The sequence below is a fragment of the Entelurus aequoreus genome, linkage group LG08, assembly GCF_033978785.1.
Source record: "Entelurus aequoreus isolate RoL-2023_Sb linkage group LG08, RoL_Eaeq_v1.1, whole genome shotgun sequence".
Taxonomy (NCBI): domain Eukaryota; kingdom Metazoa; phylum Chordata; class Actinopteri; order Syngnathiformes; family Syngnathidae; genus Entelurus; species Entelurus aequoreus.
The window spans coordinates 45,114,419-45,139,182 of record NC_084738.1 but is presented as its reverse complement, the minus strand read 5'-3'; the positions used below and the strand labels follow the sequence as shown (position 1 = coordinate 45,139,182).

The following is a 24,764-nucleotide window of genomic DNA, read 5'->3' as shown; positions in this document are numbered from 1 at the left end:
TGAGCAGCGGCCAAACGGGCCGGGGGTGAATTTTCTCCACATTTCCAGTTACAAGCTCAATGGGAAATGTTTGACCTCCTGAGAAGAGGCGGGGGAGACATTTCCTCGCTGACCTCTCTGCATGATGCCATTAAGTGGACATTCCTGGCTGGGGCCCTGCCAGCACGTATCGCACATCATCTTTCAAAGTGCTCAGTTCTTTGTTCTCCTGCGCCAACTATTCCCAACTGGTGCAATAATGGCGACAAATCATTGCAACATCAAAGCCAGGAAGTCATTTTTGTAAATAAACAAACATGGCTTTAACAAATCAGTTTTATTCAAGGATTCCCAATGCAAACAATTTGGATTTAGGGGCAAAAAAACCGAACACTTTTATTGGTCTCATTAAACTGAGCCTGTCGTCCACTGGCGGCAGCACCTGGAGGAGTTACGCCTCTTTTACGTACGTCCGCACCGCCACCACATCTCCCATGATGCACTTCTGCAAGACACAATGAAGGAAGCTCAATGGACTTTCGCTGCAAGATAATCCACGCACACACAAAAAAATCTAAAAATAAGAATATAAAATGCATCACATTGGGAGCTGTTTCTAAAATGTTGCCGTATTTCTTAAATAAATAATGAAATGCCATTATTTTTTTAATTTATCTAAATTCTGCAAAAATTAAATTATAATCTAAATAATGTGTATACTGTAAGTAATTATATTTTACATAAATTATATTTGTTATAAATATAAACTTCCTTTGTATATTCTATACATATTTTTTTTGTTAGTATTGTACAAAATATATATTTAAAAAATCAAAATTATCTAAAAATGAAGCTAATATTTGTCTTTAAAACTGTACAATTAAGTTTTTTTTTAAACATTTTTAATCTAAAATTAAAATATTTTAGATTTTTCTAAAAATACAAATAATTTTAACTATTAAAAATACTATTGACATTACGTAAAAGGAGAATAATATTTTCTTTTTGTAATACAGTATATAATTAGTTTTTAAACGTTGGAAGACTCGTAACAAAGATTTTCTAAAAAGGAAGCTTGTATTTTTATGTTTTGAACCAGTGATTCTCAAACTGTGGCGCGAGCACCAGTAGTGGTACGCTGGCTCCTTCTAGTGGTTCCAAAGAATCACTTGATTTTTTACTACATTCAAACACAGTGTTACTGTTCAAACTGTGTGTAATGTTACAGTTAAATAAAACGTCTGCCTTGTTTTAATGAATACTTGGGCCAACTACGCTAATGCTGGTCTTTATGGTGGGACTTGGAAAGCCAAGAGTTTTAAAATCTGTTTATTTATTTTCTTAAATCTCAATAAAATTGGATGAAACAAGGATAATACATTTTAGATTTTTCTAAGTATACAATTGAGTTTGACTATCTATTTAAAATTATAATTGAAATTAAATAAAAATAATAAATTGTCTTTTTTAGCAGCATATAAATAAGTTTTTAAAATTTGAAAAATCATTTCAAAAATTATCTAAGGGAAGCTAATATTTTAGTTTTTTTAAACTACAATTAAATTTTGTTTTGATAAAAATCTACATTTTTGGAAAAATATATTCAAAAATTACATGAACTGAGAGTAATTTTTTTGATTTTTCTAAAACAAATTAGTCTCTATCTATTAAAATAATATTATTAAAATTACATGATAGGAAGCTCCTTTTTTCTTTTTTTTTGTTTGAAAATTTTGAGAAGTCAAAACTTTTTTTTTTAAAGAAGCTACTAGTTCTTTATTTGTACAATTCAGTTTTATTTGCTTTAAAAAAAAATTATAAGTTTTTATTTTTTTTTAATCTGATTGAATATTACCTGAAATGAGGATAATGTACAACATTTTTCTAAAGCTATAATTGAGTTTGATTATCTAATAAAACTATTATTGAAATTAAATAAAGGGAGGCTAATATTTTCTGTTTTTAATATAGTAAATAATTAGGTTTAAAATGTAAAAAAGGATATTAAAAAAATATCTAAAAACGAAGCTGATATAGTTGTATTTATACAGTATATAATTGGTTTTAAAAATGTTCAAACTCATTAAAAAAATATTCAAAAAGGTAGATAATATTTTTGGTATTTGAACTGCACAATTGTATTTGCTTAAAATAATCTGTTTTATAAAAATTACATCAAATGAAGAATTAATATTCTAATTTTTTCTAAATATACAATTGAGTTTGATTATCAATGAAGAATTATTATTGAAATTACAAAAAAAATATTTAAAAAATTTTAATACAGTATGGAATGAAGTTTTGACAATTTTAAAAATCATAACAAAAATGATCTAAAAAGATAACTAGTTTGTTTGTTTTTTTAAACTGGACAATCAAATTTTATTTGCTTTAAAAAAATCATTAAAAAAAATAATCTAAATAAGAAATGTGTAATGAGGATAATATTTTCGATTTTTCTAAATATACAAATTCATTTATCTCATAAAATATTAATTACAATAATTTTATTAATTACATTAAATCAAATTAAATTACATACAATGTTTTTTTTTCAATACAGTTTATAAGTATGTTTTAAAAAATTGGAAAACTAGTAAAATTATACAAAAAGGAAAATATTCGAAATAAAAATAAGTTACTTTTTTTATCACTAGAAAAAGGTACAAAAAAAGGACCTAATAAATTTGATTTGTTTTATATTTTTTCCCTACCCATCATTGGGTATATGGTTTTTCATTTTTACTTTTACTTTATTTTTTTTTTCATTAATTACATTAAATCAAATAAACTTACATAAACATTTTTTTAAAAATACAGTTTATAATTATGTTTTAAAAATTGGAAAACTAGTAAAATTATATAAAAAGGAAAATAATATTCGAAATAAAAATAAGTTACTTTTTTATCATTACAAAAAGGTACAAAAAAATAACCTAATACATTTGTTTTGTTGTATATGTTTTCTCTACCCATCATTGGGTATGTGGTTTTTAATTTTTACATATTGCTAATTTAAATTGCAACATAAAATGTCATAAATATGAAAACGTGCCATTTAGATCTTTTTTCATCATTTTAAACGAACACTAGTATAATAAAACATTGCCAGAAAGTGTTTTGCAAACTGCACCTTATACAAACGTCCATAAAAGTTTTTTTTTTTTTTTTAAAGAAGCTAATATTTGATTTTGATGTAATCTCACCGCTATTAATTTGCCATCCGTTATTTCCCTCTCGATACTCGTCTCCTTTCCATCCCAGCTCTGTTTCTGCACAAGTTTGCCATTTTCCAAGCTGAACACGGTCTGCAGCAGACAAGACACACATTGCATGAGTGGATTAAGAGTGCGTACAAAGGACGCGGGTTCGAACCTTGGTCTTCCTGTCATCCGCGGTGGTCTCGTCAAAAGGTTCGTTCAGCTTGAACTTGATCTCGGACGTCTTGAAGGCGCTCTGCGTCTTCAGGCTGACGTTGCCCTTGTCGTCCACCGTCACGCTCAAATTGGGCTTGGTTCGATTCCCCACCTGCCGGATGGCGAAACCGACACCTGGGCAGCGACAGAAGAAAACAAACATTCGGTGACACGGCGACAAGATGGACAAAATTGGGTGCGAGTGTGCCGATGACGACATTTTTCAATGGAGTTCCATCCACAGGCAAGGCAAGTGTGCATGTTTAGCGCGTCTGAGAGGAAACCCACCGATTGCTTTCATGTAGTCGTCAAAGTTCTCGCTGGAGACCATCCTCCACGTCCCGACAAATTTCTCAACCATATTTGCAGTTTTTTTTTCCCCCCGCTGATATTCCCCGTTAATGTGCAAAGAAAGTCTAATGACACAAACCGAGTGGCGCTTTGTTTTTATAAAGAGCCATTAGCCAATCAGGACTCTTTATGGCTATGCTAAACCCCGCCCCCTTTCTCTCAGTTTGCACTAGCATCGTTTGCCACTTCCTCTAAAAATCGTGAGTATTAAGACTAAAAGAGTTGATTTAGCATAATTATATATTTCTTTATGGAGTCGAAACAATGGTTGCTTTATTATTTGGCTGGTTTGTAGCTGATTTTGTGATATTTACTGATGTCCAGTCAGTACATTTGAGGTTTACTGCCATGAATCATGACAGTTTTTTGCCGATATCCGATATTGTCCAACTCTTTAATTACCGATACCGATATCAACCAATACCGATATATACAGTCGTGGAATTAACAAATTATTATGCCTAATTTGGACAACCAGGTATGGTGAAGATAAGGTCCTTTTTAAAAGAATTAATAAAATGGAATAAGATAAATTAAAAACATTTTCTTGAATAAAAAAGAAAGTTAAACAATATAAAAACAGTTACATAGAAACTAGTAATTAATGAAAATGAGTAAAATTAACTGTTAAAGGTTAGTACTATTAGTGGACCAGCAGCACGCACAATCATGTGTGCTTACGGACTGTATCCCTTGCAGACTGTATTGATATATATTGATATATAATGTAGGAACCAGAATATTAATAACAGAAGGAAACAACCCTTTTGTGTGAATTAGTGTGAATGAGTGTAAATGGGGGAGGGAGTTTTTTTGGGGTTGGTGCACTAAGTGTATATTGTGTTTTTTATGTTGATTTAATAAAAAATTAAAATAAAAAGCAGACACCGATAATAAAAAAAACGATACCGACATATCTAGTCATGATGCAATGTTTGGACCAGACGGACAAAATATTAAGTCATCATCATTTTTTACAGAATTCTGGGTGAAAGGTTTTCCACTTTCTTTGTACGATGCAATAAGTTGTGTTAAAGGTCACAGTTTACAAAATATCCTCAAACTACTGGAATTAAGTTATATGCATTATGCAAGAAGGAAATACATCAATTATCATTTAAAAAAAATGATGTTTTATTATAAATAATCAGTCATATACACAAGTCGATTCTGCATAGTTTGCATATTTGCGGTCATTATTTGGCTGCCGTTTTGGCCTGGGGGTCCTTGGCCGCGCAGCGGGCCTGGAAAGCGTTCAGCATCTCGCCACTGGTCAGGTTGGCGCCCTTCATCACCAGCCTCTCTCCGTCCACTGAGGAAGACCACAAGAAAACAATGGCTGACGTCTTAACGAGGACCAAAGTGAAGTGGGAGTAAAAGTCAAGAAGCGCAACAATAGCGCCGCTCACCTATGGCAGACATTCATGTTTATGTTTGGTCATACAATTACTAATACAAGTCACGGGACGTTCAGGGACACTGGGTTTTTCCAGGTTCCAGCACAATTCCTCCCATACAATTAATGGACACTGAATTAGTCTGTTCCAACGTCAAGCTACGGCTATTATGGAACTTTATTAACCATCCCTGAAACAAGTGTGATTTTACCATTATTAAATGGACATACAAGTGTAAAAATAACTGTAATTACATTTCAAACCTTCTTAACATGCATTACTAATTTAGGTGTAAAAAGAAGTTAAGCGCTGCAACACATTAACTCAATAAAACACTCTTTGATATCAAGTGACTATTTTAGGGATAGGTCTATAGCAAGGCAAGCTCATTAGGTAAACATAAAAAAATAAAATATTGATTAAAAAAATTGAGATGTAAATCCGTTTTAAAAAAGTAATCATAAATATATATATGTATATATCTGAAAATGTAAAAAAAAAGAGAAAATACATTTGAAAATGTGTTTTTAAAAGAGAAAATCCAAAACAGAGGCATCTTAATCAGATAAACATCAAATACGGTCATCAGTATTTTTTTCAAGCATATTCTACAAGTTTTGGGCCCTAAATTAAGCGATATAAAGCGTTAAAACGACCAAATAAACTACAAAAATATGAATACTATAGTAGTATTGGCCACGAGGGGAAATCAGAGCACACTGTTCAGAATGGTGGCCACTGATTGGCTCAGCCTCGGGAACGTTACTAGATTGGATTAAGAGAGTTAAAGGGTGACTAAAGGGTGTTATCTCATTTCTAGAGGACTCTTATAATGTTGAAAAATGTGTTTAGAAGGTAGTAAACAGGTTTTGTATGCGCTAATATTTGATTTATGATTACTACTCAGCAGGAATTCATTTATTGCGGTCATGCTGAGATAGACTCCAGCACCCCCCGCAACCCCGAAAGGGACAAGCGGTAGAAAAATGGATGGTTGTCCAGAACCAATTAACTGCAATAAATGAGGGTGACCATAAATTTAAATGTAAAAATTAAAGTAAAACGGTAAGAAATCAAATCTGAAAACAAAAAAATGTAAAAAAAACAATAAAAAAAACAGAAGAAAACAGAAAAAAAATTATATTTAAAAACAATTTTAAGTTCTGTATGTCACGGTTAGGCAATACTTTTGAAAAAAATATTTGTTTATTGAATTTTTGACATATGCACACTTAGGTAATGCTATAAGGACGCTCGCGTTTGATCATTGTGACCCGCCCTCTTCCTATGCAAACATTCAGGATAGCACATACACAGAATAATAGAACAATGCCACGGCACAAGGAGGCGCTGTTTGGAGTGATTGAATGTCTCGCTCATCTGTTTAAACTTTACACTAAGGATGTCAAACATGCGGCCGTGAACAGGTTCAATGCGGCCCGCGAGACCAGTTTGCTAAGTGTAAAATTGAGCTGTATTTTTAAATTAAGGAAACTGCAGTTCTAAATCTGTCCACTGGATGTCGCAATAGTAATTCTACTGGGCAAATAAATAGTTTATTCCTCAGTTTATATGGTTTGTTGAGTTAGCACATGATTATGATGTGGAAATTAGAAATGGGGTAGTTGATACATAGAAGATTTTTTCTTTATGTTTTATTTAGTGTTTTGTTCAATCTTAAATGGGCTGTGACTTAAAGTTGATTGCTTTGTAGGTACACTGAGATTTAAGTCTAAGTTCATTGTGTTCTTCATGGTGTTTTTGAAACTGCACCAATTTTTTCCTCAGAAATTTCAACTAACGAAGTGTTTTGTCAAGAGGATCATTTGTGAAATGTACATTTTAAGAATGTGCTTGTTCTATTGCGGGCCAAAGTAAAACAAAGAAAACAATCTGAAGTTGTCGTTGTTGTATTTTTAAGTTATTATGCCATGATTTTACCCGTCCGACTCACTTGGGAATAGATTTTCCTCCATGCGGCCCCAGAGCTAAATTAAGTTTGACACCCCTGATGTACACGGCGGCCACTGCATCCATTTTATACTTCTAATTGTAACAAATAGACATGTATTTATTTATTAAATCTGCTAACTTAAACCACCAATGATACATCTGATAGTGGTGTTCTTGTTGTACATTTTAGTTTGAAAAATGTAACTTTGAGCAAGTTGAAAAGGTAAAAAAGAACTACAAAAATAACTTAGAATTAGTTATGCATTTAAAGATGACATGCAAAAACCCTGAATTAGAATAGAACGTCTTTTATCGTCACAATACGCATGTACAATGAGATGAAAACATTCCACAGTATTTTAGCATTACAGTTTTCAATGCTAACGTAGCGATGATGATACTTACCGTAAGTAACATCCACTACGGGTTCTGACCGGTTGTGTTTGACTGTCGCCATTACCTCGCAGCTTAAATTTGTGGATCTGACTTTTTCCGAGCCCACGACAAACAGGAACTCCCTGCAGGGAGAAGAAGACTTTGTCATTTAGACACAAACACTTTTCAGGATCAAATAGTGAAAATCTATAGTTTAAGCCATATGTGTACAAAGTGTGGCCCGCAGCACATTTTAAAAAAACTATTAAATGAAAACAAATAAAAAAAGTGGAATAAAAAAAACAGATGAAAAGTATTAAGAAAAAGTTGCAATGTTGACTCGAATAACAGAAAGCTGCAATGCAGGCTTTTTTTTTTCTCTGAAGCGGTCATTGCTCAAAAAATATTGAATCAAACCCAATGTTGTTCTGAAATATTTACCTATTCATAGCTTAAAGTACTTCACATCAAATAGTCCACTTTGAAATATTTTTGGGGGAATATATTGGGTATTTTGTGTGTTTGCCATAAAAAACTAAGTTTTCTTTAACAAAAAGGGCATAAAAGAAACAAACAAAAAATAAATAAATAAATAATAAAAATGTATAATTGACGGATAGAGCTGAAGTTTATCTGGAGATTTAAGCATTGAAAGTAAAAAAAAATAATAATGTATGACTTATTCTTAAAACTTTTAGGACTGGAGGCATTGTGGATCCCCGAGAATTTTAATGGGATTTTTTATTATTATAATAAATCAAAATCAATATTGTTACGGCATTAAGGCAGCACAGTGGTACAGGGGTTAGTACGTGTGCCTCACAATACAAAGGTCCTGGGTTCAATTCAGGGCTCAAGATATTTCTGTCTGGAGTTTGCATGTTCTCCCCGTGACTGCGTGGGTTCCCTCTGGTTACTCCGGCTTCCTCCCACCTCCAAAGACATGCACCTGGGGATAGGTTGATTGGCAACACTAAATTGGCCCTAGTGTGTGAATGTGAGTGTGAATGTTGTCTGTCTATCTGTGTTGGCCCTGCGATGAGGTGGCGACTTGTCCAGGGTCTACCCCGCCTTCTGCCCGATTGTAGCTGAGATAGGCTCCAGCACCCTCCGCGACCCCGAACGGGACAAGCGGTAGAAAATGGATGGATGGATGGAATATTGTTACGAATTATTGACGTATTTGACACTTTATTTACTTCACATCAAATATTCAACCTTGAACATGTTGTGTTTTTGCCATTTTATATATATATATATATATATATATATATATATATATATATATATATATATATATATATATATATATATATATATATGGTAACACTTTAGTATGGGGAACATATTCACCATTAATTGGTTGCTTATTAACATGCAAATTAGTAACATATTGGCTCTTAATTAGTCATTAAGTACTTATGAATGCCTTATCCTAACCCTAACCCTAACCAAATAACTCTAAATTAAGTCTTTGTTACTTTGACTATGTTCCCCATACTAAAGTGTTACCATATATATATATATATATATATATATATATATATATATATATATATATATATATATATATATATATATACAAATGTGTGTGTGTGTATTAAATGATACAGAAATTATAAAGCATAAAATAATTTTCATAAATAAAAAGTTACCATGCACATTAACAATAAATGTAAAATTACGTGTTCTATGCGTATCTAAAAGTTTTTAATTGAAATGTTCCCTCTTTATTTGAGAAGAATGATAGCAATGTGGCTATGTAGCTAGCAAGATGCTGTCACCGTCACCGTGGACTAACGTTCCCACTAAAACTATCAGTTCCTGCGTTTGAGAGCCAGCACAAAAGGCAGTGTAGTAACTTCACAAACATCTTACCGCGTCGACCGGACGTTGGACTCAAAAGGACAAAAGTGAGCGACTATTTTCTTCACTGTCTTTAACACCACGACCGCTTTCTTGGAAGCCGCCATGTTTGTTTTCCCCTCTGACCTCCGGCGGAGGAATAGTGGCGCGCTTCTAGCGTGGAGCCTCTAGAGGGCGCCACACTGAAAGTATAAGCTTAAGTCTCTTATTACACCTGTTTAATAGTTGTTTTGTGCACTTCTTTATTGTTCTATCTTCTTTCTTTTCTTTCTTTCTTTCTTTCTTTAGTTTATGTCGAACATGAACACTCTTACAGCATAATGCATCACACAATTTCATATAATTTCACTTTACATCATGTCCGAAAAGGAGTAGGAAGAAGCAAAGCTTATTTAATCCTACCCCTTTCCCACTTCAGAGCGTTTACCAATATATACGTTCATTTACTGACTTTTTTTTATAGCAAAATGACAACCGTGAATGAGTAATACAACAGTTTTGTAATATTTAATGAAGCAGTCATACTGAGATGAAGAATATATTATTTTCAATAAGATTGAAAGTCTTTCTCATAATTCTTCTTCTTTGTACTTTGTAAACACTTTTAATTTGAACAACCTCTTAAACTGGATCATATCAGTAAAATGTTTAACTTATTTACTTAATCCATTCCATCATTTAATTCCACATACTGACTATGTAACTGATAAAAAAATCCATCCATCCATCCATGTTCTACCGCTTGTCCCTTTTGGGGTCGCGGGGGGTGCTGGAGCCTATCTCAGCTGCACACCCTGGACAAGTCGCCACCTCATAACAGCTGATAAAAAATTATTATTATTATTATACACTTATTTATTTGAAATAAATAAGTGAAAGCTATTTTCAAAAATCAATTATTTGTGTAAATATTTTTAATTTAATGTTACATTTTAAATGTAGATGTTATGATTATTATTTATTTATTTGTGACACATTGCATGGCATTTTTTTCACCTTGCTTTGCATGTTGGAAGAGTGTCAACACATTTTACAGTTACACCACAACATTTTTTTTTTGAAGGTCACAATTTGTGGTTATACAGCACAGTTTATATAACAATTCAGTTTTGTGTCTTACACTTTCAATTGCTTAGCTTTTTGGGGGGGGTTTGTAGCTAATGAGTGTTGCATATAATGTCAGATTAGGCGCAGGACACACTTTATGCCTCTCTTTCTGTCCTTACTATATTTTTCAATACAGCAATTAAATAAAATTGCTCATCGGCATAGTCTTACAGCGGTGCAGCAAGCCCAAAACCTGAATCTTAGACATTGTGATGCTTCTACTTAGTTAAGTGCCTGGCGCTCTCTGCAGTTGAAGAATAATGGAGGAAGGGCCAAGGTTGTTGTTAAGAAGTCACTTCCTCTGCTTAAAGATAGGTTTTAAGTGTAGGGTGTTTCTCGCCACAGAATTATGTTTTGACTTTTCCATTTTTTTAGGGCTTGTGATAAACAAATGTGTTGTCGCCAGACTTATAATCCACTCCAACATGCCGATAGGTGTCTTTCCTGTGACAGTTGGACAGTGGACAGCCACGAGTGGCTAAATTTAGACACATTTGGCCCACTGAGAGACAAGCATTTCCTACACACACAGTAGCCATTATTTCAGTTAGTTGTACTGTATTATGAGACACAATGAAGTGCATGGCCCTCAAAGAATGGACAGCTATTGTTTACGCGCAGCATTTCACCCCGAAAGGCCTCTGAGTGAGCACAAAGTGTACTTTTCCTACTTGTTTACACTACTTAACCGTGACTTGTGATCGATGCTCCCTGTAATGTGAAGTGGACAAATATGTCACTCAAAGGTCAAGCCTCGTGATGATAAATAGACTTCCTCTTATGTGTACAAGTTACAATGAAAACAATTGCACTAAATAGAGAAACACACTTGCAAGCTCTTTATTTGTGTACAATATGCTAAAAAAAAACATTTATTTGCCAAGTGTTTGTCAGTGCTTATCTCAAAATTATTGAGCATTATTTTGCCTCATCTATTTTTTTAAACTAGGGCTTGTTATTATCGAAACAAATAGAACACTTTCCTTTTTAAAGTTGTGGCTTTAATATATGTGACTGCATCTCTTGTTATCATTATTTAAAATCCTGTCAGCCATGCTGGCTATTACCTTAAGCACTACGATACGCAGAAATTCAGCATTTCAATATGTGGAGTAAAATTTATACTTAGTAAAAACCATGTAGGTGTGTATATAATATACTGTATGTACACATTCTTGTAGATAAAAAAACAACCTAAGAATAAAACCAGATAGACTTAAAGCATGTCAATATGGAGTAAAATTAAGACAATAAACTCATCATAGTGTGTGTATGTGCGTGTATAATATATGTACTCATTCTTGTAGGTAAACAACAACCTGATAATACACTTAAAGCATGTCAATATGTGGAGTACAATTAAGATTAAACTCAATAAAGAATGTGTAGGTGTGTATATAATATATGTACACATTTACAGTATTGTAAGTAAACAAAAACATAAGAATAGATTAATAGCATGTTAAAATGTGGAGTAAACATTAAGACATTAAACTCACTATAGTCTATGTAGGCCGCGTATATAATATATGTACACATTCTCGTAGGCAGATAACAACATGAGAATCGCACCAGATAGACTTATAGCATATCAATATGTGGAGTAAAATTAAGATAATTAAACCCACTTTAGTATGTGTAGGTGCGTATATACTGTATGTAGTCATTCTCGTAGGGTAAGCAACAAGTTAGGAATGGCACCGCATAGACTTGTTGCATGTCAATATGTGGAGCAAAAATTAAAAGACAAAACTCAATAAAGTATGTATAGGTGGGTATATAATTGATGTACTCATTCTTGTAAGTAAACAACAAACTGATAATAGACTTGTATCTTGTCAATATGTGGAGTAAAATTAAGACAAAACTCAATAAAATATGTATAGGTGCGTGTATAATATATGTGCTCATTCTTGTAAGTAAACAACAAACTGATAATAGACTTGTATCTTGTCAATATGTGGAGTAAAATTAAGACAAAACTCAATAAAATATGTATAGGTGCGTGTATAATATATGGACTCATTCTTGTAAGTAAACAACAAACTGATAATAGACTTGTATCTTGTCAATATGTGGAGTAAAATTAAGACAAAACTCCATCCATCCATCCATCCATTTTCTACCGCTTGAGTATATATAGGTGTTTATATAATATATGTACTCATTCTTGTAAGTAAACAACAAACTGATAATAGACTTGTATCTTGTCAATATGTGGAGTAAAATTAAGACAAAACTCAATAAAATATGTATAGGTGCGTTTATAATATATGTACTCATTCTTGTAAGTAAACAACAAACTGATAATAGACTTGTATCTTGTCAATATGTGGAGTAAAGTTAAGACAAAACTCAATAAAGTATGTATAGGTGCGTGTATAATATATGTACTCATTCTTGTAAGTAAACAACAAGCTGATAATAGACTTGTATCTTGTCATTATGTGGAGTAAAATTAAGACAACACTCAATAAAGTATGTATAAGTGCGTGTATAATATATGTACTTATTCTTGTAAGTAAACAACAAACTGATAATAGACTTGTATCTTGTCAATATGTGGAGTAAAATTAAGACAACACTCAATAAAGTATGTATAGGTGCGTGTATAATATATGTACTCATTCTTGAAAGTAAACAACAAGCTGATAATAGACTTGTATCTTGTCAATATATGGAGTAAAATTAAGACAAAACTTCATCCATCCATCCATTTTCTACCGCTTGAGTATATATAGGTGTTTACATAATATATGTACTCATTCTTGTAAGTAAACAACAAACTGATTATAGCCTTGTCTCATGTCAATTTGTGGAGTAAAATTAAGACGAAACTCAATAAAGATTGTGTAGGTGTGTATATAGTATATGTACATGTTCTTGTAGATAAACAACAACCAGAGAATGAAACTAGATGGACTTTTAGTATGTAAATATATGGAGTGAAATTATGACAATAAACTCATCATAGTGTGTGTAGGTGTGTATATAATACATGTACTCATTCTTGTAGGTAGACAACAACCTGATAATAGACTTAAAGCATGTCAATATGTGGAGTAAAGTTAAGATTAAACTCAATAAAATATGTGTAGGTGTGTATATAATATATGTACACATTTACAGTATTGTAAGTAAAAAAAAAACATAAGAATAGACTAGTAGCATGTCAAAATGTGGAGTAAAAATTAAAACAATAAACTCACTATAGTATATGTAAGGCGCGTATATAATATACATACACATTCACGTAGGGAGAAAACAACATGAGAATCGCACCAGATAAACCTATAGTATATCAATATGTGGAGTCAAATTAAGATAATAAAACCCACCTTAGTATGTGTAGGTGCGTATCTATGTACTCATTCTGTAGGTAAAAAACAACTTAAGAATGGCACCGCACAGACTTGTTGCATGTCAATATGTGGAGTAAAATTAAGACAAAACTCAAGAAAATATGTATAGGTGCGTATATAATATATGTACTCATTCTTGTAAGTAAACCACACACTGATAATAGTCTACCCTGGGGTAGACTGACTTCCGTCAGTCTACCCCAGGGCAGCTGTGGCTACGAAAGTAGCTTACCACCACCAGGTGTGAATGAATGATGGGTTTTTAACATGTAAAGCGACTTTGGGTACTTAGAAAAGCGCTATATAAATCCCAGGTATTATTATTATTATTATTATTATTATTACTTGTATCTTGTCAATTTGTGGAGTAAAATTTAGACGAAACTCAATAAAGGTTGTGTAGGTGCGTATATAATATATGTACACATTTATGTAGGTAAACAACAACATGACAATAGACTTGTATCATGTCAATATGTGGAGCTAAACGGAGACAAAACTCATTTAAGAATGTGTAGGTGTGTATATAATATATGCACACATTCATGTCAGTAAACGACATCATGGCTATAGTAGCAAGTCAATATGTGGAGTAAAATTAAGATTCAACTCAATTAAGATTGTGTAGGTGTGTATATAATATATGTAAACATTTTTGTAAGTAAACAACAACATGACAACAGACTTGTATCATGTCAATATGTGGAGTAAAAAAAAACTCAATTAAGAATGTGTAGGTGTGTATATAATACATGCACACATTCATGTCGGTAAACGACATCATGGCTATAGTAGCATGTCAATATGTGGAGTAAAAATATGACTGGGCAATAAAAGATAGTTTAAGAAGCAAACATATTGTGTTTACAGGGTCAATGAAAGAAGACAAATGCTGACAACCATTTATACTAAAAATTTTCATATTGATTTCAGTTCAAACGTAAAATTGACAGATATATCTGAAGTTGATCTCGTAACTTAAGTGTTGAAAGTAAAAAAAAAACCTAATACAAATGTATCACTTTGAGTGGGGCACCTTTTGTATTCTAAATATATTTAATGGGATTTTATTTATCTTTTCACTGTAATTACTCAAAAATAACAATGAATTAATATCAATGGTGTCTTGCATTATTGATGTTTTTAAGGCTCTAATTACTTCACATCAAACATTGCTTTCTGAATGTTTTGGGCAGTGGGGGAAATACTGCATATTTCAGTTTTATTATAAAAAACAAAGTTGTCTTGACAGAAAAGGCATCAAACCTTTTTGTTTTTTTTAAATTTTTTATCAACCTAAAGTTGATATACTGTAGAGATTTACTGTAAGCGTTAAATAAATAAAAAATAATAATAATTTGACTTGTTTTTAACATTTTAATGACTTAGACTCTTAATGGTCCCCGGGAGCTCTAAAGGTAAAAAAAAAAAAAAATCCATATATTTTGTTATGATTTCAAAATGAAAACTATCAAAATGGCCTCCGCAGGCTTTAATTTTTCCGTGTGCGGCCCTCAGTGAAAAAAATTTGGACACCCCTGTTTTACACATTCTGTATTTTATTTTTTTCTAATTATTGCGAACCAGGCACTGGAACTACCTGACCCATAATGCCATGCGGCGCTAAACCCCTCCCCATGTAGGCAGCGTAGCCCCCGGCCGGAGCTCTTCGTCTGCTGCGGCGGCGGCGACTCTCTCGTCCAGTGGAGCAATGTGCGCAGGTTGAAGACAACAACCGCGTCCCTGTTTGTTGTCTTACAACATTTACGCCGAAACGCGGAGCACGAAGTGCAAATTGAAGACACAACCAGCGGTCGTAACGGCGCGAAGCCTCTTGGACCACCCTCGCAAGGTAAGAACCACTGCTATATTTTGAATATTTGGGGTTTAAAAGTTGTTTTCCGGTGTGGTTTTAGCTCAAAATGTCAACATGTGTGGTAATAAATGTTATGTAGAAAGTGAAAGTGAGGAAGCTCCGGTGGTGACTTGTTGCCCATTTCCACATTATGACTGCAAATAGCTGTCTATCATCACACAAATCACATAGCTTGTAGCATCCTGCTTGACGTTTTCAACACACCGGAAGTGGCGTGTTTACGTAATATGTCCTTTCTCTGACTTCTATGCTAAACTATTTGATTGAGCATCACGTCCAGATGTGCTGCACTTCCAGACTGTGCTCTGTGCGGCATTCTGGTGCTCAGTTGGGAACCGGACTGTGCTGTGTTCAGGTGCTCTGTTTTGCACCAGAGTGTGCTGATTGCTGCGTTCAGGTGTACTGTTGTGCACTAGGTTTTGCCGACTGCTGCGTTCAGGTGCTTTGCTATGCACCAGACTGTGCTGTGTGTGGCATTTAGGTGCTCAGTTGAACACTAGAATATGTGTGCTAGAATATGTGTGCTGCGTTTGAATGCTCTGTTTTGCACAAACATGTTTTGTGTGTTGCTTTTTAGGTGTGCTGTTGAAAATCAGATTATGTCTGCCGCGTTTTAGGTGTTCGGTTTTGCACATACAGGTACTGAGTTGTGTGGCATTCAGGTGCTCAGTTGTCCCCCAGATTGTTTTGTGTGCTGTGTTTGGGGGGGCTCTGGTTTGCACCAGATTGCGCTGAGGGCTGCATTCATATGCTCTGTTTGTTATGCACCAGCTTGTGATGTGTGCTGCGCTCAGGTTCAGGTGCTCTTTTATCCTATTTACCAGATTGTGCTATGCGCTTCATTCAGGTGCTTAGTTTTGTACCAAATTGCTGTGCAAAGTTGTGCACCAATTTGCGTTTAGGCAATGGCCAACCGTGCTGCATTCAGGTGCTACGGCGTTCACCAGATTGTGATGCGTTCAGGTGTTCAGTTCCATACAAGATTGCTGCGTTCAAGTGCTCAGTTGTGCACCAGATTGTGCCGTGTGCTGCATTCAGGTGCTCAGTTGTGCACCAGATCATGCTACAAGCTGCATTCAGGTGCTTAGTTTTGTACCAAATTGCTGTGTTCAGGTGAACAGTTGTGCAGCAGATTGTGTTGTATTCAGTATGAATTCAATGAATGAGTTCAAGCAAGGCACAATTGTGCTGCATTCAGGTGCTCCAGGGTGCACCACATTGCGCTGTGTGCTGCATTCAGGTGCTGTGTTCAGGTGCTCAGTTGCACGTGAGATAGCTGAATTCAGGTGCGCAATAAAATGTGCTTCGTGCAACGTTCAAGTGCTCAGTTGTGCAAGCACAATGCGCACTGACCTCTTGTACAGCAATCATAACTACACTGACTAAATAAAAACATATGGATATGCAGACTATACAAATGTATGCAAATATATGGATAATGGCCTCTTATTAATTGGAAGCACATACAGATGCATCGAGTAACACAACCCCGGCAACCCCTCCCTTGGCGTGTGTGGTCTTGGCATCACGTCTTCCCTGCAGCAGTCCTCTCGCTCCGCTCACAAACGTCCACACAATTTGCACTTTGTTAAGCTTGTGTTCCCACTGAGCTTCTTGTGCTAACAAGCTAACAAAACACACACGGCTGCCATGGTGATGTGCAGGCAGCAAGATAAAATACACTTTTGGAATGTTGCACTGCATTGCATCGACGGTGCAGCAGGGAATGTTGCGGAACATCAGCTCGTGGCAATCCGGAGATAGATAGATTGCAGCTGTTGCATGTTAAGAGGCAGCCGGTGGCGCGCCAAAAAGGGCCAAGAATGTGCCAAAAGTACGGCCTTGTCGTTCTGCAGTGTATGCGTCTAAAAACTTAAACACGGCTAGTATTTCTCCCTTGACTTTATTTATTTTGTACATAAGCCTCTGCCATGTCTTCACTTTTTTACATCTAGCATCCCAAATAAAGTCATGAACTAAATCAGTCAATCAATATGTTTATTATACCAGTCAAAGGTCTTCTGTTTTAACAACATACAGGGAAAAACACTAGTCAAAGATCATATATATCTCAGGGGTCCTCAATAGGTGGCTACACCAACATTACCCAAATAACGAAAGACGTCCATGCAGTACGTCCTCCGTTCTGCAGGGGGCAACAATAAGGCCTACGTATCACAATGAAGCAGCAGAAGAAGACAATTCACATTTAGGCCCTGTCTACACTAAGCAGGATAAGTCCTTAAACAAATAATTTTTTATCCTAAGCACCGTGTCAGCCACACTAACCCATCGTTTAAGGTTCCCCTCAGATAATTTTTTACACGGGTAAGTGCACCGTGTATTTCTCGAATCTCCGGCTCTTAGCTTTGTATGGACTCATCGAACGTTTACAAACTGAGTTCAGAGAAGAAGTGACGCCAGAAAGACCGCACCCCACACAAGAAGTGATGTCAGAAAGAACGCGCCACAGCCAGCTTCATAACAAGTGGCTTCGTAACTCGGAGGTAACCACTGAAAAGATGGAGGGGAGTCATCCAGACATAACCGTGTTTCTCCTTCTACAGGTACAGACGTTTGTAGAAATCACACATGAATACCTTAAGAGAAGCAAATGCACAATTGCAGCTATTTCGGATACAACACATCTCAGATGGCAACATAGCAATGTTGAGCGACGGTTTTGGATAAGGCCTGGAAAAACGGCAGCCTGGTGGGATATGTTTGTCAAGGAGTGTGTTGTGCCAGTGATTCTACTCAGCGAAAAACTTTGTCCATTTGTCGAAGGGGAGACAACAAGTATGCAGGCTCCCGTGGACGAGGGAAGACTACGGAAAACAGCAAATGCATTTGGACTGGCAAAGCAGACTATCGGTTATTGTCCACGATGTATGTCGAGCGATTACTCAACGTCTAGTTTTGTACTCCATAACTATTGTGAAGCCATGAAGTGGTTGCGGCCGTCAAGTACGACCGCCATTTTCAGCCTACAAGCACAGTGTCCTGACCAGATATCTAGATCCCTAGATTGATTGTTGCAAAATGTTCTTCATCACATTGTTTGCTTTCACACGTCCATTAAAGATATGATTCATGTCTGATGGCTCAGGTGTGATTCACTACAATAGTCTAACAGCTGCTGATGGTGAGGCAAGCAAGGTTTACTGTTAAAAGAAATGTGGCAATAGGCTACATTAAAACATAGGGTAAGAATACACTTCCAGGTCAGAGCTGCCTATGACACGCACATTCTTTTCCGCGCATGCGTACTAGGTCACGTTGCGATGGAGGATGGAGGGAGGAGGGGGTCTTAAACGGGGGCCTTGTGTGTGTGTGGACAAGGATAAGGTTAGGTGGGATTTACCACGGATAACCTTAGTGTAGAAGGGACCTTAAGCAAGTATGGCCTGGACTACAGAATGTGCTTTTACAAATAAAGACGTGTTTACTCTGTAACGAGGTACAAGCTGTTTCAAAGGAGTATAACCTGCGGAAGCACATTTAGTCAAAACACACAACACACACACACCTAAGCAAGGAACCTCATCCTACTATCATCGCCAGGCTAACAGAGGAAAAATGCCTTTGAGCAACTATGTGTTAAATAGGTAAGCTCTCTCTTGAAAACCTGGCTTGGCACCTCCGGCCTGCATGGGATTTCCTCGCTAGAACCAGTTTGCAAAGTTGTCGAGGAAACAATCATTAATCGTCATTGTGCATAACCATTATTGACAAACTCAGAGGACCTAAAATGGAATATTGAGGAACACCTTCAGAATAACTAAGAAAGTTGAAGAAATGACCACTGACTGCTACAGCAACACCTAAGTACTGCCAAAAAGGAGAGGACTTTAAGGGGTGCCCCGAGGGACGCCTCAGTTGTGTAAACCACAAGTTTGGGCCACAGTGGTCTACGTTTGCTAGCAAGATTAAAATGCCAATGCAAGGATCTGAACAGTGGTCCAAGTTCCTCTACACAACAGGAGCACTCTAGGGGTTTTAGAAATTTGCTGCAAAAATGTTTGTCCCCCAAGTTTTGAACTGAACTCGAGGGGCTGGCATAGTGTCATTCCCGGGGCGGAGTAGTCCCCCTGAATAGCCCTGACATACCGTGACAACCTAACAAGTGTCGGAAACACACAAATTATCAGGGTTTGGTCCAGACCATTTTAAGACACATTGTAATGTAATTATTTGTCGAGGTTGACAGTATTGTGACAATATTGTTTGTGTAAAATATGCTCGGTTTGCCCACGGTAACTAAATATATTGCGTTGTCGCACTGTAACACATACATTGCAGGCATTTTCATTACCGCTACACCTTGAAAATATGTTTTGTTTGTACTTTTATTACCAATCTTATGATAACAAACTTCACAATTCTAACACTTTCGTCTCCGTGAAGCCGCGCTTCCTCAGATATACAAGAACACTTTCTCATTCTTCACCAATCACCTTTCAGGCACGGACGGTGTGTTTGCAAACATGGGAAAAATTTACATGAAATCCAAACCACACAAACATAAGGCATTAACACCAGCTTGTTGTTACAATATGAATTGATATATATAGCCTATTATTTGCGCACTATTGACAAGTGATGTACCGAAAACTCGACCACCGAAAAAAGATTTTGATTACTGAAAACCGTGCTGCCGAAACCAGATGTAAACAAAACGCATGCCATGTGGACATAATTTTATATATTGTGGGAATAAGCGGTAGAAAATGGATGGATGGATGGTATATATATACCCGCGAACAGCCATCTACAAAATGTGCAAATGTTAAGCGGACAGTGGTGGCTTTTAAGGAGAGAAAGTCTAACGGGAGCAACATTGCGAAGCAAGTGTGACGTCATGCTTGCTGCAGCTAGCCTTTTATCTCAGAGACATCGAGGGACAGAAGTCATCTCTAAACACGAATACATTCTATAATAACACCAGAAAAAGATGCACAATTTGTTGCCAGTGGTTTTTTAATAAAAAACTAATTCAAAGTCTAGACACTTGAAAAAATCTTAACAAAGTACTTTGTACAATAAGCAGCAACAATTAAAAGTATTGTAAAATGATAAAAAATATATGTTGATACTATTTAATAACAGATTTGTTTTTTTAAATGTATGTATACCGGTACATTTTTTTAGCCTTTCTAAAGAAAAAATGTAATCATAGCAAATTATGCAAATTACACTGATGTCATGGTAAACACGCCCATAACCAAGCCCCCACCGGCTCAGGCCTTTTAGCAGTCTAGGGGAAACCCTGTATTGTATGCACATGTCTTCTTCTGCTTACGATTCTTGTGCAGTCCCCTAGCGACTTTTAACAGTGCATTAAACATCCCAACATAACGATAATTACTGAACGTTCGATAATTGACCGTGCAGTGGAAAGTCCACTCACATTCACAGATCCAATACCAAGCATGCCCTGAATGTTATGTTATGTTTTTTATGTGTCATTATGAATTTGCACTAAATTAGTTTGCTTGCAATTTTGTTGTACAATGTACAATGACAAGATATATTCTATTCTATTCTATTCTATTCTATGTCTCGTGATAACACAAAAACAAGCTTCTGATGCTAATGATAACAATAATTACAATATGATAAGTGTCTCAAATGTTGTCACGGTTTAATAATACAGTAAATCGTATCCTGCTTCATCCATAAACCCTTGACAGAAAATCACCTTCTTTGTGCATGAAAAGGATGAAAATGACAAGACAATTGTTTTTGCATAATGATAGCATGTAGCAACGTCTTTGTTAAAATCAATCAATATAATGATGTGTTGTATTTTGTCTAAGGCTGTGCAGGCACCAAATATCAATATTTTGGAGTCCACAGCATGCACACTTATTAACGATTTTAACTTCTTAAAAATGTACATACAGTAATGACTACGAAGAAAATGTGCATTTACGATGCTAAATTTGTGTGTTGGATTGGTAGTTATTGACGTCGGACTGAAGTTTTGTCTTATTGCTTTATTGCATATGTTTTTAGTCCAATATTTGGTTATCGCACAATCCCTGTTTTGATACTACTATGGGGACGGCGTGGCGAAGTTGGTAGAGTGGCCGTGCCAGCAATCGGAGGGTTGCTGGTTACTGGGTTTCAATCCCCACCTTCTACCATCCTAGTCACGTCCGTTGTGTCCTTGGGCAAGACACTTCACCCTTGCTCCTGATGGGTGCTGGTTAGCGCCTTGCATGGCAGCTCCCGCCATCAGTGTGTGAATGTGTGTGTTAATGGGTGAATGTGGAAATACTGTCAAAGCGCTTTGAGTACCTTGATGCAAAGTACAAGTATAACCCATTTATCATGTATCATTTACTACGACTACTCAGCAATTCCCACCTCAGTTTTTGTGGCAGATGACAGCTATGGGCCTCACGTCTAAAAACCCTACTGGGGAATTGGGTTTTTCGTTCATACTGAAAAGTCAAAGTATGTGGCGGCCTAGGGTTGCAATGATTAATCAATTCAATTGAGTAATTTAATAAGAAAAAACCTTGGATTGATATTTTGATGCATCGATTAGTAGTTTGAGTGTTTTAATTAATGCACACATGGTAAAAGTACAATTTAAATGTTGATTATGTGCATTTGTTGGAAAAAAAGAATAACGGTTATAAAAAGCAGAAACATTTTTGTTTATTTCAACTATTTACCTGAAATATACATGGATTTAATTAAGTGTGTTTTATATGATTACTTGATTAATCAAACACTATAATCGATACTAAAATAATCGATAACAGTAGCCCTGCGGGGGCCATTGTAATATTTTTTTATTTTGTCAAAAAAAATGCTAAAAAAGACAATTATAAATAATTACATGATTAAACACACAACTTTGTGTCAGCTTTGTGTTATTGGTGAGATGGTGATTGTTATTAGTATCAACATTTCAGCTTTTCCCTCATTAAGAAACAACATACCCCGAAATAAACTTGTCTGAGAAACTAAGATATTCAATTGTGAACATTGAACCTATAGGCTGTGCTTTTGTAGAAAAAAGTGATCCATCTTTACTCAGAGGAATATGAGACAAAGGTGGAAGTGACCCGCATTAACTGGACGTGACCACTCGTTTTTCCTTTATCATTAAAAACACTCTAAAATAGGGGTGTCCGGGACAGCTCTAGTTTTGTTGACCCGCAGCATATTGTCGAAACGGAAAAAAAAACCACACTAAAAATTAGATAATCAATTTTTAGATGCATCGCAATTTGAAAATGGACAATTATAGAATTGATTAGCAAATGTCAATAATTGATAATCGAATTATTTATTGTAAATGAAGTAATGCAGACAGTTCTAAAATTTATGAGACAGGAAGATGTTAGGGTTGGTTTTATTTAGTCTTATTGGTAAAAATCGTCTCGTTCTCGGTAGTTAGCAATGCAGCTAATGGGACCAATCAATTCAACTTCTAAATCACTTTGAAAATGCATTCAAAAACCATCACCAATACTTCATTTACATTCCGTAACCTGTATAATAACCAAACTGTTATTGTAAGAGCGAACGTTTGAGGAACCATTTTTCTAGCGCAATAACACATCGACGTGCTTTCGAAAATTGGCGGTAAAAGCTAACTGCGGAAAGAGATAAGTTGGCTTCTACGTCAACACGAAACTATTATATTACAGTATCTGTAAAGTATTAGCTCACATTTCATGTTTTGTTTGTACACAGTGTGTATCATGATCAATATAAAGTGTGACTCACTCGATGGACAGTTGTCTCTTTGGTCCAGCTGGCCGGGGACTTTTTTTCTGGTTTATTTGGGGTAAGCATGCCATTTATGTCAAAAAAAGCTTGTCTCCAAATTCCACATTTGCAGTTTTAAGTCGCTTTCACCTCATTCTATCGGCTTCCGTCTGCTCCAAGGTTTCACCCTCTTCTTTGTGCTCGCTTCTAGAAGCAGCAGTTCATCCTCAGTTCATTCAGCTTCAAAAAGATAAGGTTGTTAATCCTCATTTGTCCTAAAGTAGTCGTCTTCGTTGTTTGTTGCCAAGTCTGCTATGATTAGAACTAGGGCTGGGCGATATATCGATATACTCGATATATCTATATACTCGGTATATCGCGGGTTTGTCTCTGTGCGATATAGAAAATGACTATATTGTGATATTGTAGTATACGTTCTCAGGCAGTTGCTTTTAGCTGCGGGGCATTAAACTGCATGTGTTTCTCACTCTTTCCTGTCTCTCCTTCTCACGAAGACTTAAAACAAACGCGCCTTCTTACATACGTCACATACTGTCACGTGAGCAACGTCACACGCTCCCTTGGAGCAGACAGGTAGCGACATGGTAACGTTAGCTGTGATGCTAACAGCTAACGGTGTGGTTTAAGTGGTAATACAAGAGAAAGAAGGTGCGAATCTGGTAACAAATGGAGGAAGAATTAATTCCCAAGAAAAACAGCACGGGGTCCATCGTCTGACGGTGGTTTGGCTTCAAACGGGAATATGTCTTTACATGTCAACATCTCCGTTCGGTGCCACACCAACTAAATGCCGAAGCAACTATTTCCACATCAACACCGTGGGACATATACTATTTGATATGCAGCTCATTTTTATGTGACACGTATTGAAATATCTTGTGTGACATCATGTTTTAAACTATTGTAGTGGCGTTCTGTACAAAAAGTGCACTTTAATTTAGTGTTGTTTTGATAAGTCATCTTAGTGACATCATGCACAAAAGTGCACTAATAGCTTGTTTTAAAATGTCTCTGACAATCTTGCACTTTCTGTTTTGGAAATGACATGAATGTTTGTGCCACTGCTTAATAACTGTTTAATAAATACAGTTTTGGTAAATTGACTTAGTTGTGATTTCCCTCTCTGCATGAACGTTTAAAAGTAGTATATATTAATGCAGTATGAACAAGAATGTGTTAATGTAGACACAGAATCATCATACTGGTGATTATATGTAGCAAGTGTTCATTCAAGGCTAAAGCAAAATATCGAGATATATATCGTGTATCGCGATATGGCCTAAAAACATAGAGATATTAAAAAAAGGCCATATCCCCCAGCCCTAATTAG

The 24,764-nt window shown here is 35.7% G+C and overlaps 3 protein-coding genes across 7 annotated transcripts in view; 1 reads left to right on the top strand and 2 right to left on the bottom strand.

The window, feature by feature from the left end:
* Nucleotides 1–301: 301 nt before the first annotated feature.
* Nucleotides 302–3,840, bottom strand: fabp4a (fatty acid binding protein 4a). The gene is made up of 4 exons (XM_062055020.1): nt 3,684–3,840; nt 3,355–3,530; nt 3,186–3,287; nt 302–484 (listed from the first exon to the last, which is right to left on the bottom strand). Exons 1-4 carry the CDS (start codon nt 3,754–3,756, stop codon nt 431–433), a joined length of 405 nt encoding a protein of 134 aa, XP_061911004.1. The 5' UTR covers nt 3,757–3,840; the 3' UTR covers nt 302–430.
* A 1,023-nt stretch (nt 3,841–4,863) lies between these two features.
* Nucleotides 4,864–9,506, bottom strand: mrpl53 (mitochondrial ribosomal protein L53). The gene is made up of 3 exons (XM_062055018.1): nt 9,350–9,506; nt 7,502–7,614; nt 4,864–5,058 (listed from the first exon to the last, which is right to left on the bottom strand). Exons 1-3 carry the CDS (start codon nt 9,442–9,444, stop codon nt 4,943–4,945), a joined length of 324 nt encoding a protein of 107 aa, XP_061911002.1. The 5' UTR covers nt 9,445–9,506; the 3' UTR covers nt 4,864–4,942.
* Nucleotides 9,507–15,458: 5,952 nt separating this feature from the next.
* Nucleotides 15,459–24,764, top strand: part of pag1 (phosphoprotein membrane anchor with glycosphingolipid microdomains 1) — a 109,975-nt gene continuing 100,669 nt past the window's right edge. Inside the window, exon 1 of one of the 5 annotated variants that reach the window (XM_062056593.1) lies at nt 15,459–15,658. The gene's annotated coding sequence lies outside the window, so the exon portion shown is untranslated. The remainder of the gene's footprint in view (nt 15,659–24,764) is intronic. The other 4 variants (XR_009827066.1, XM_062056590.1, XM_062056591.1 and 1 more) reach the window with 4 other exon arrangements.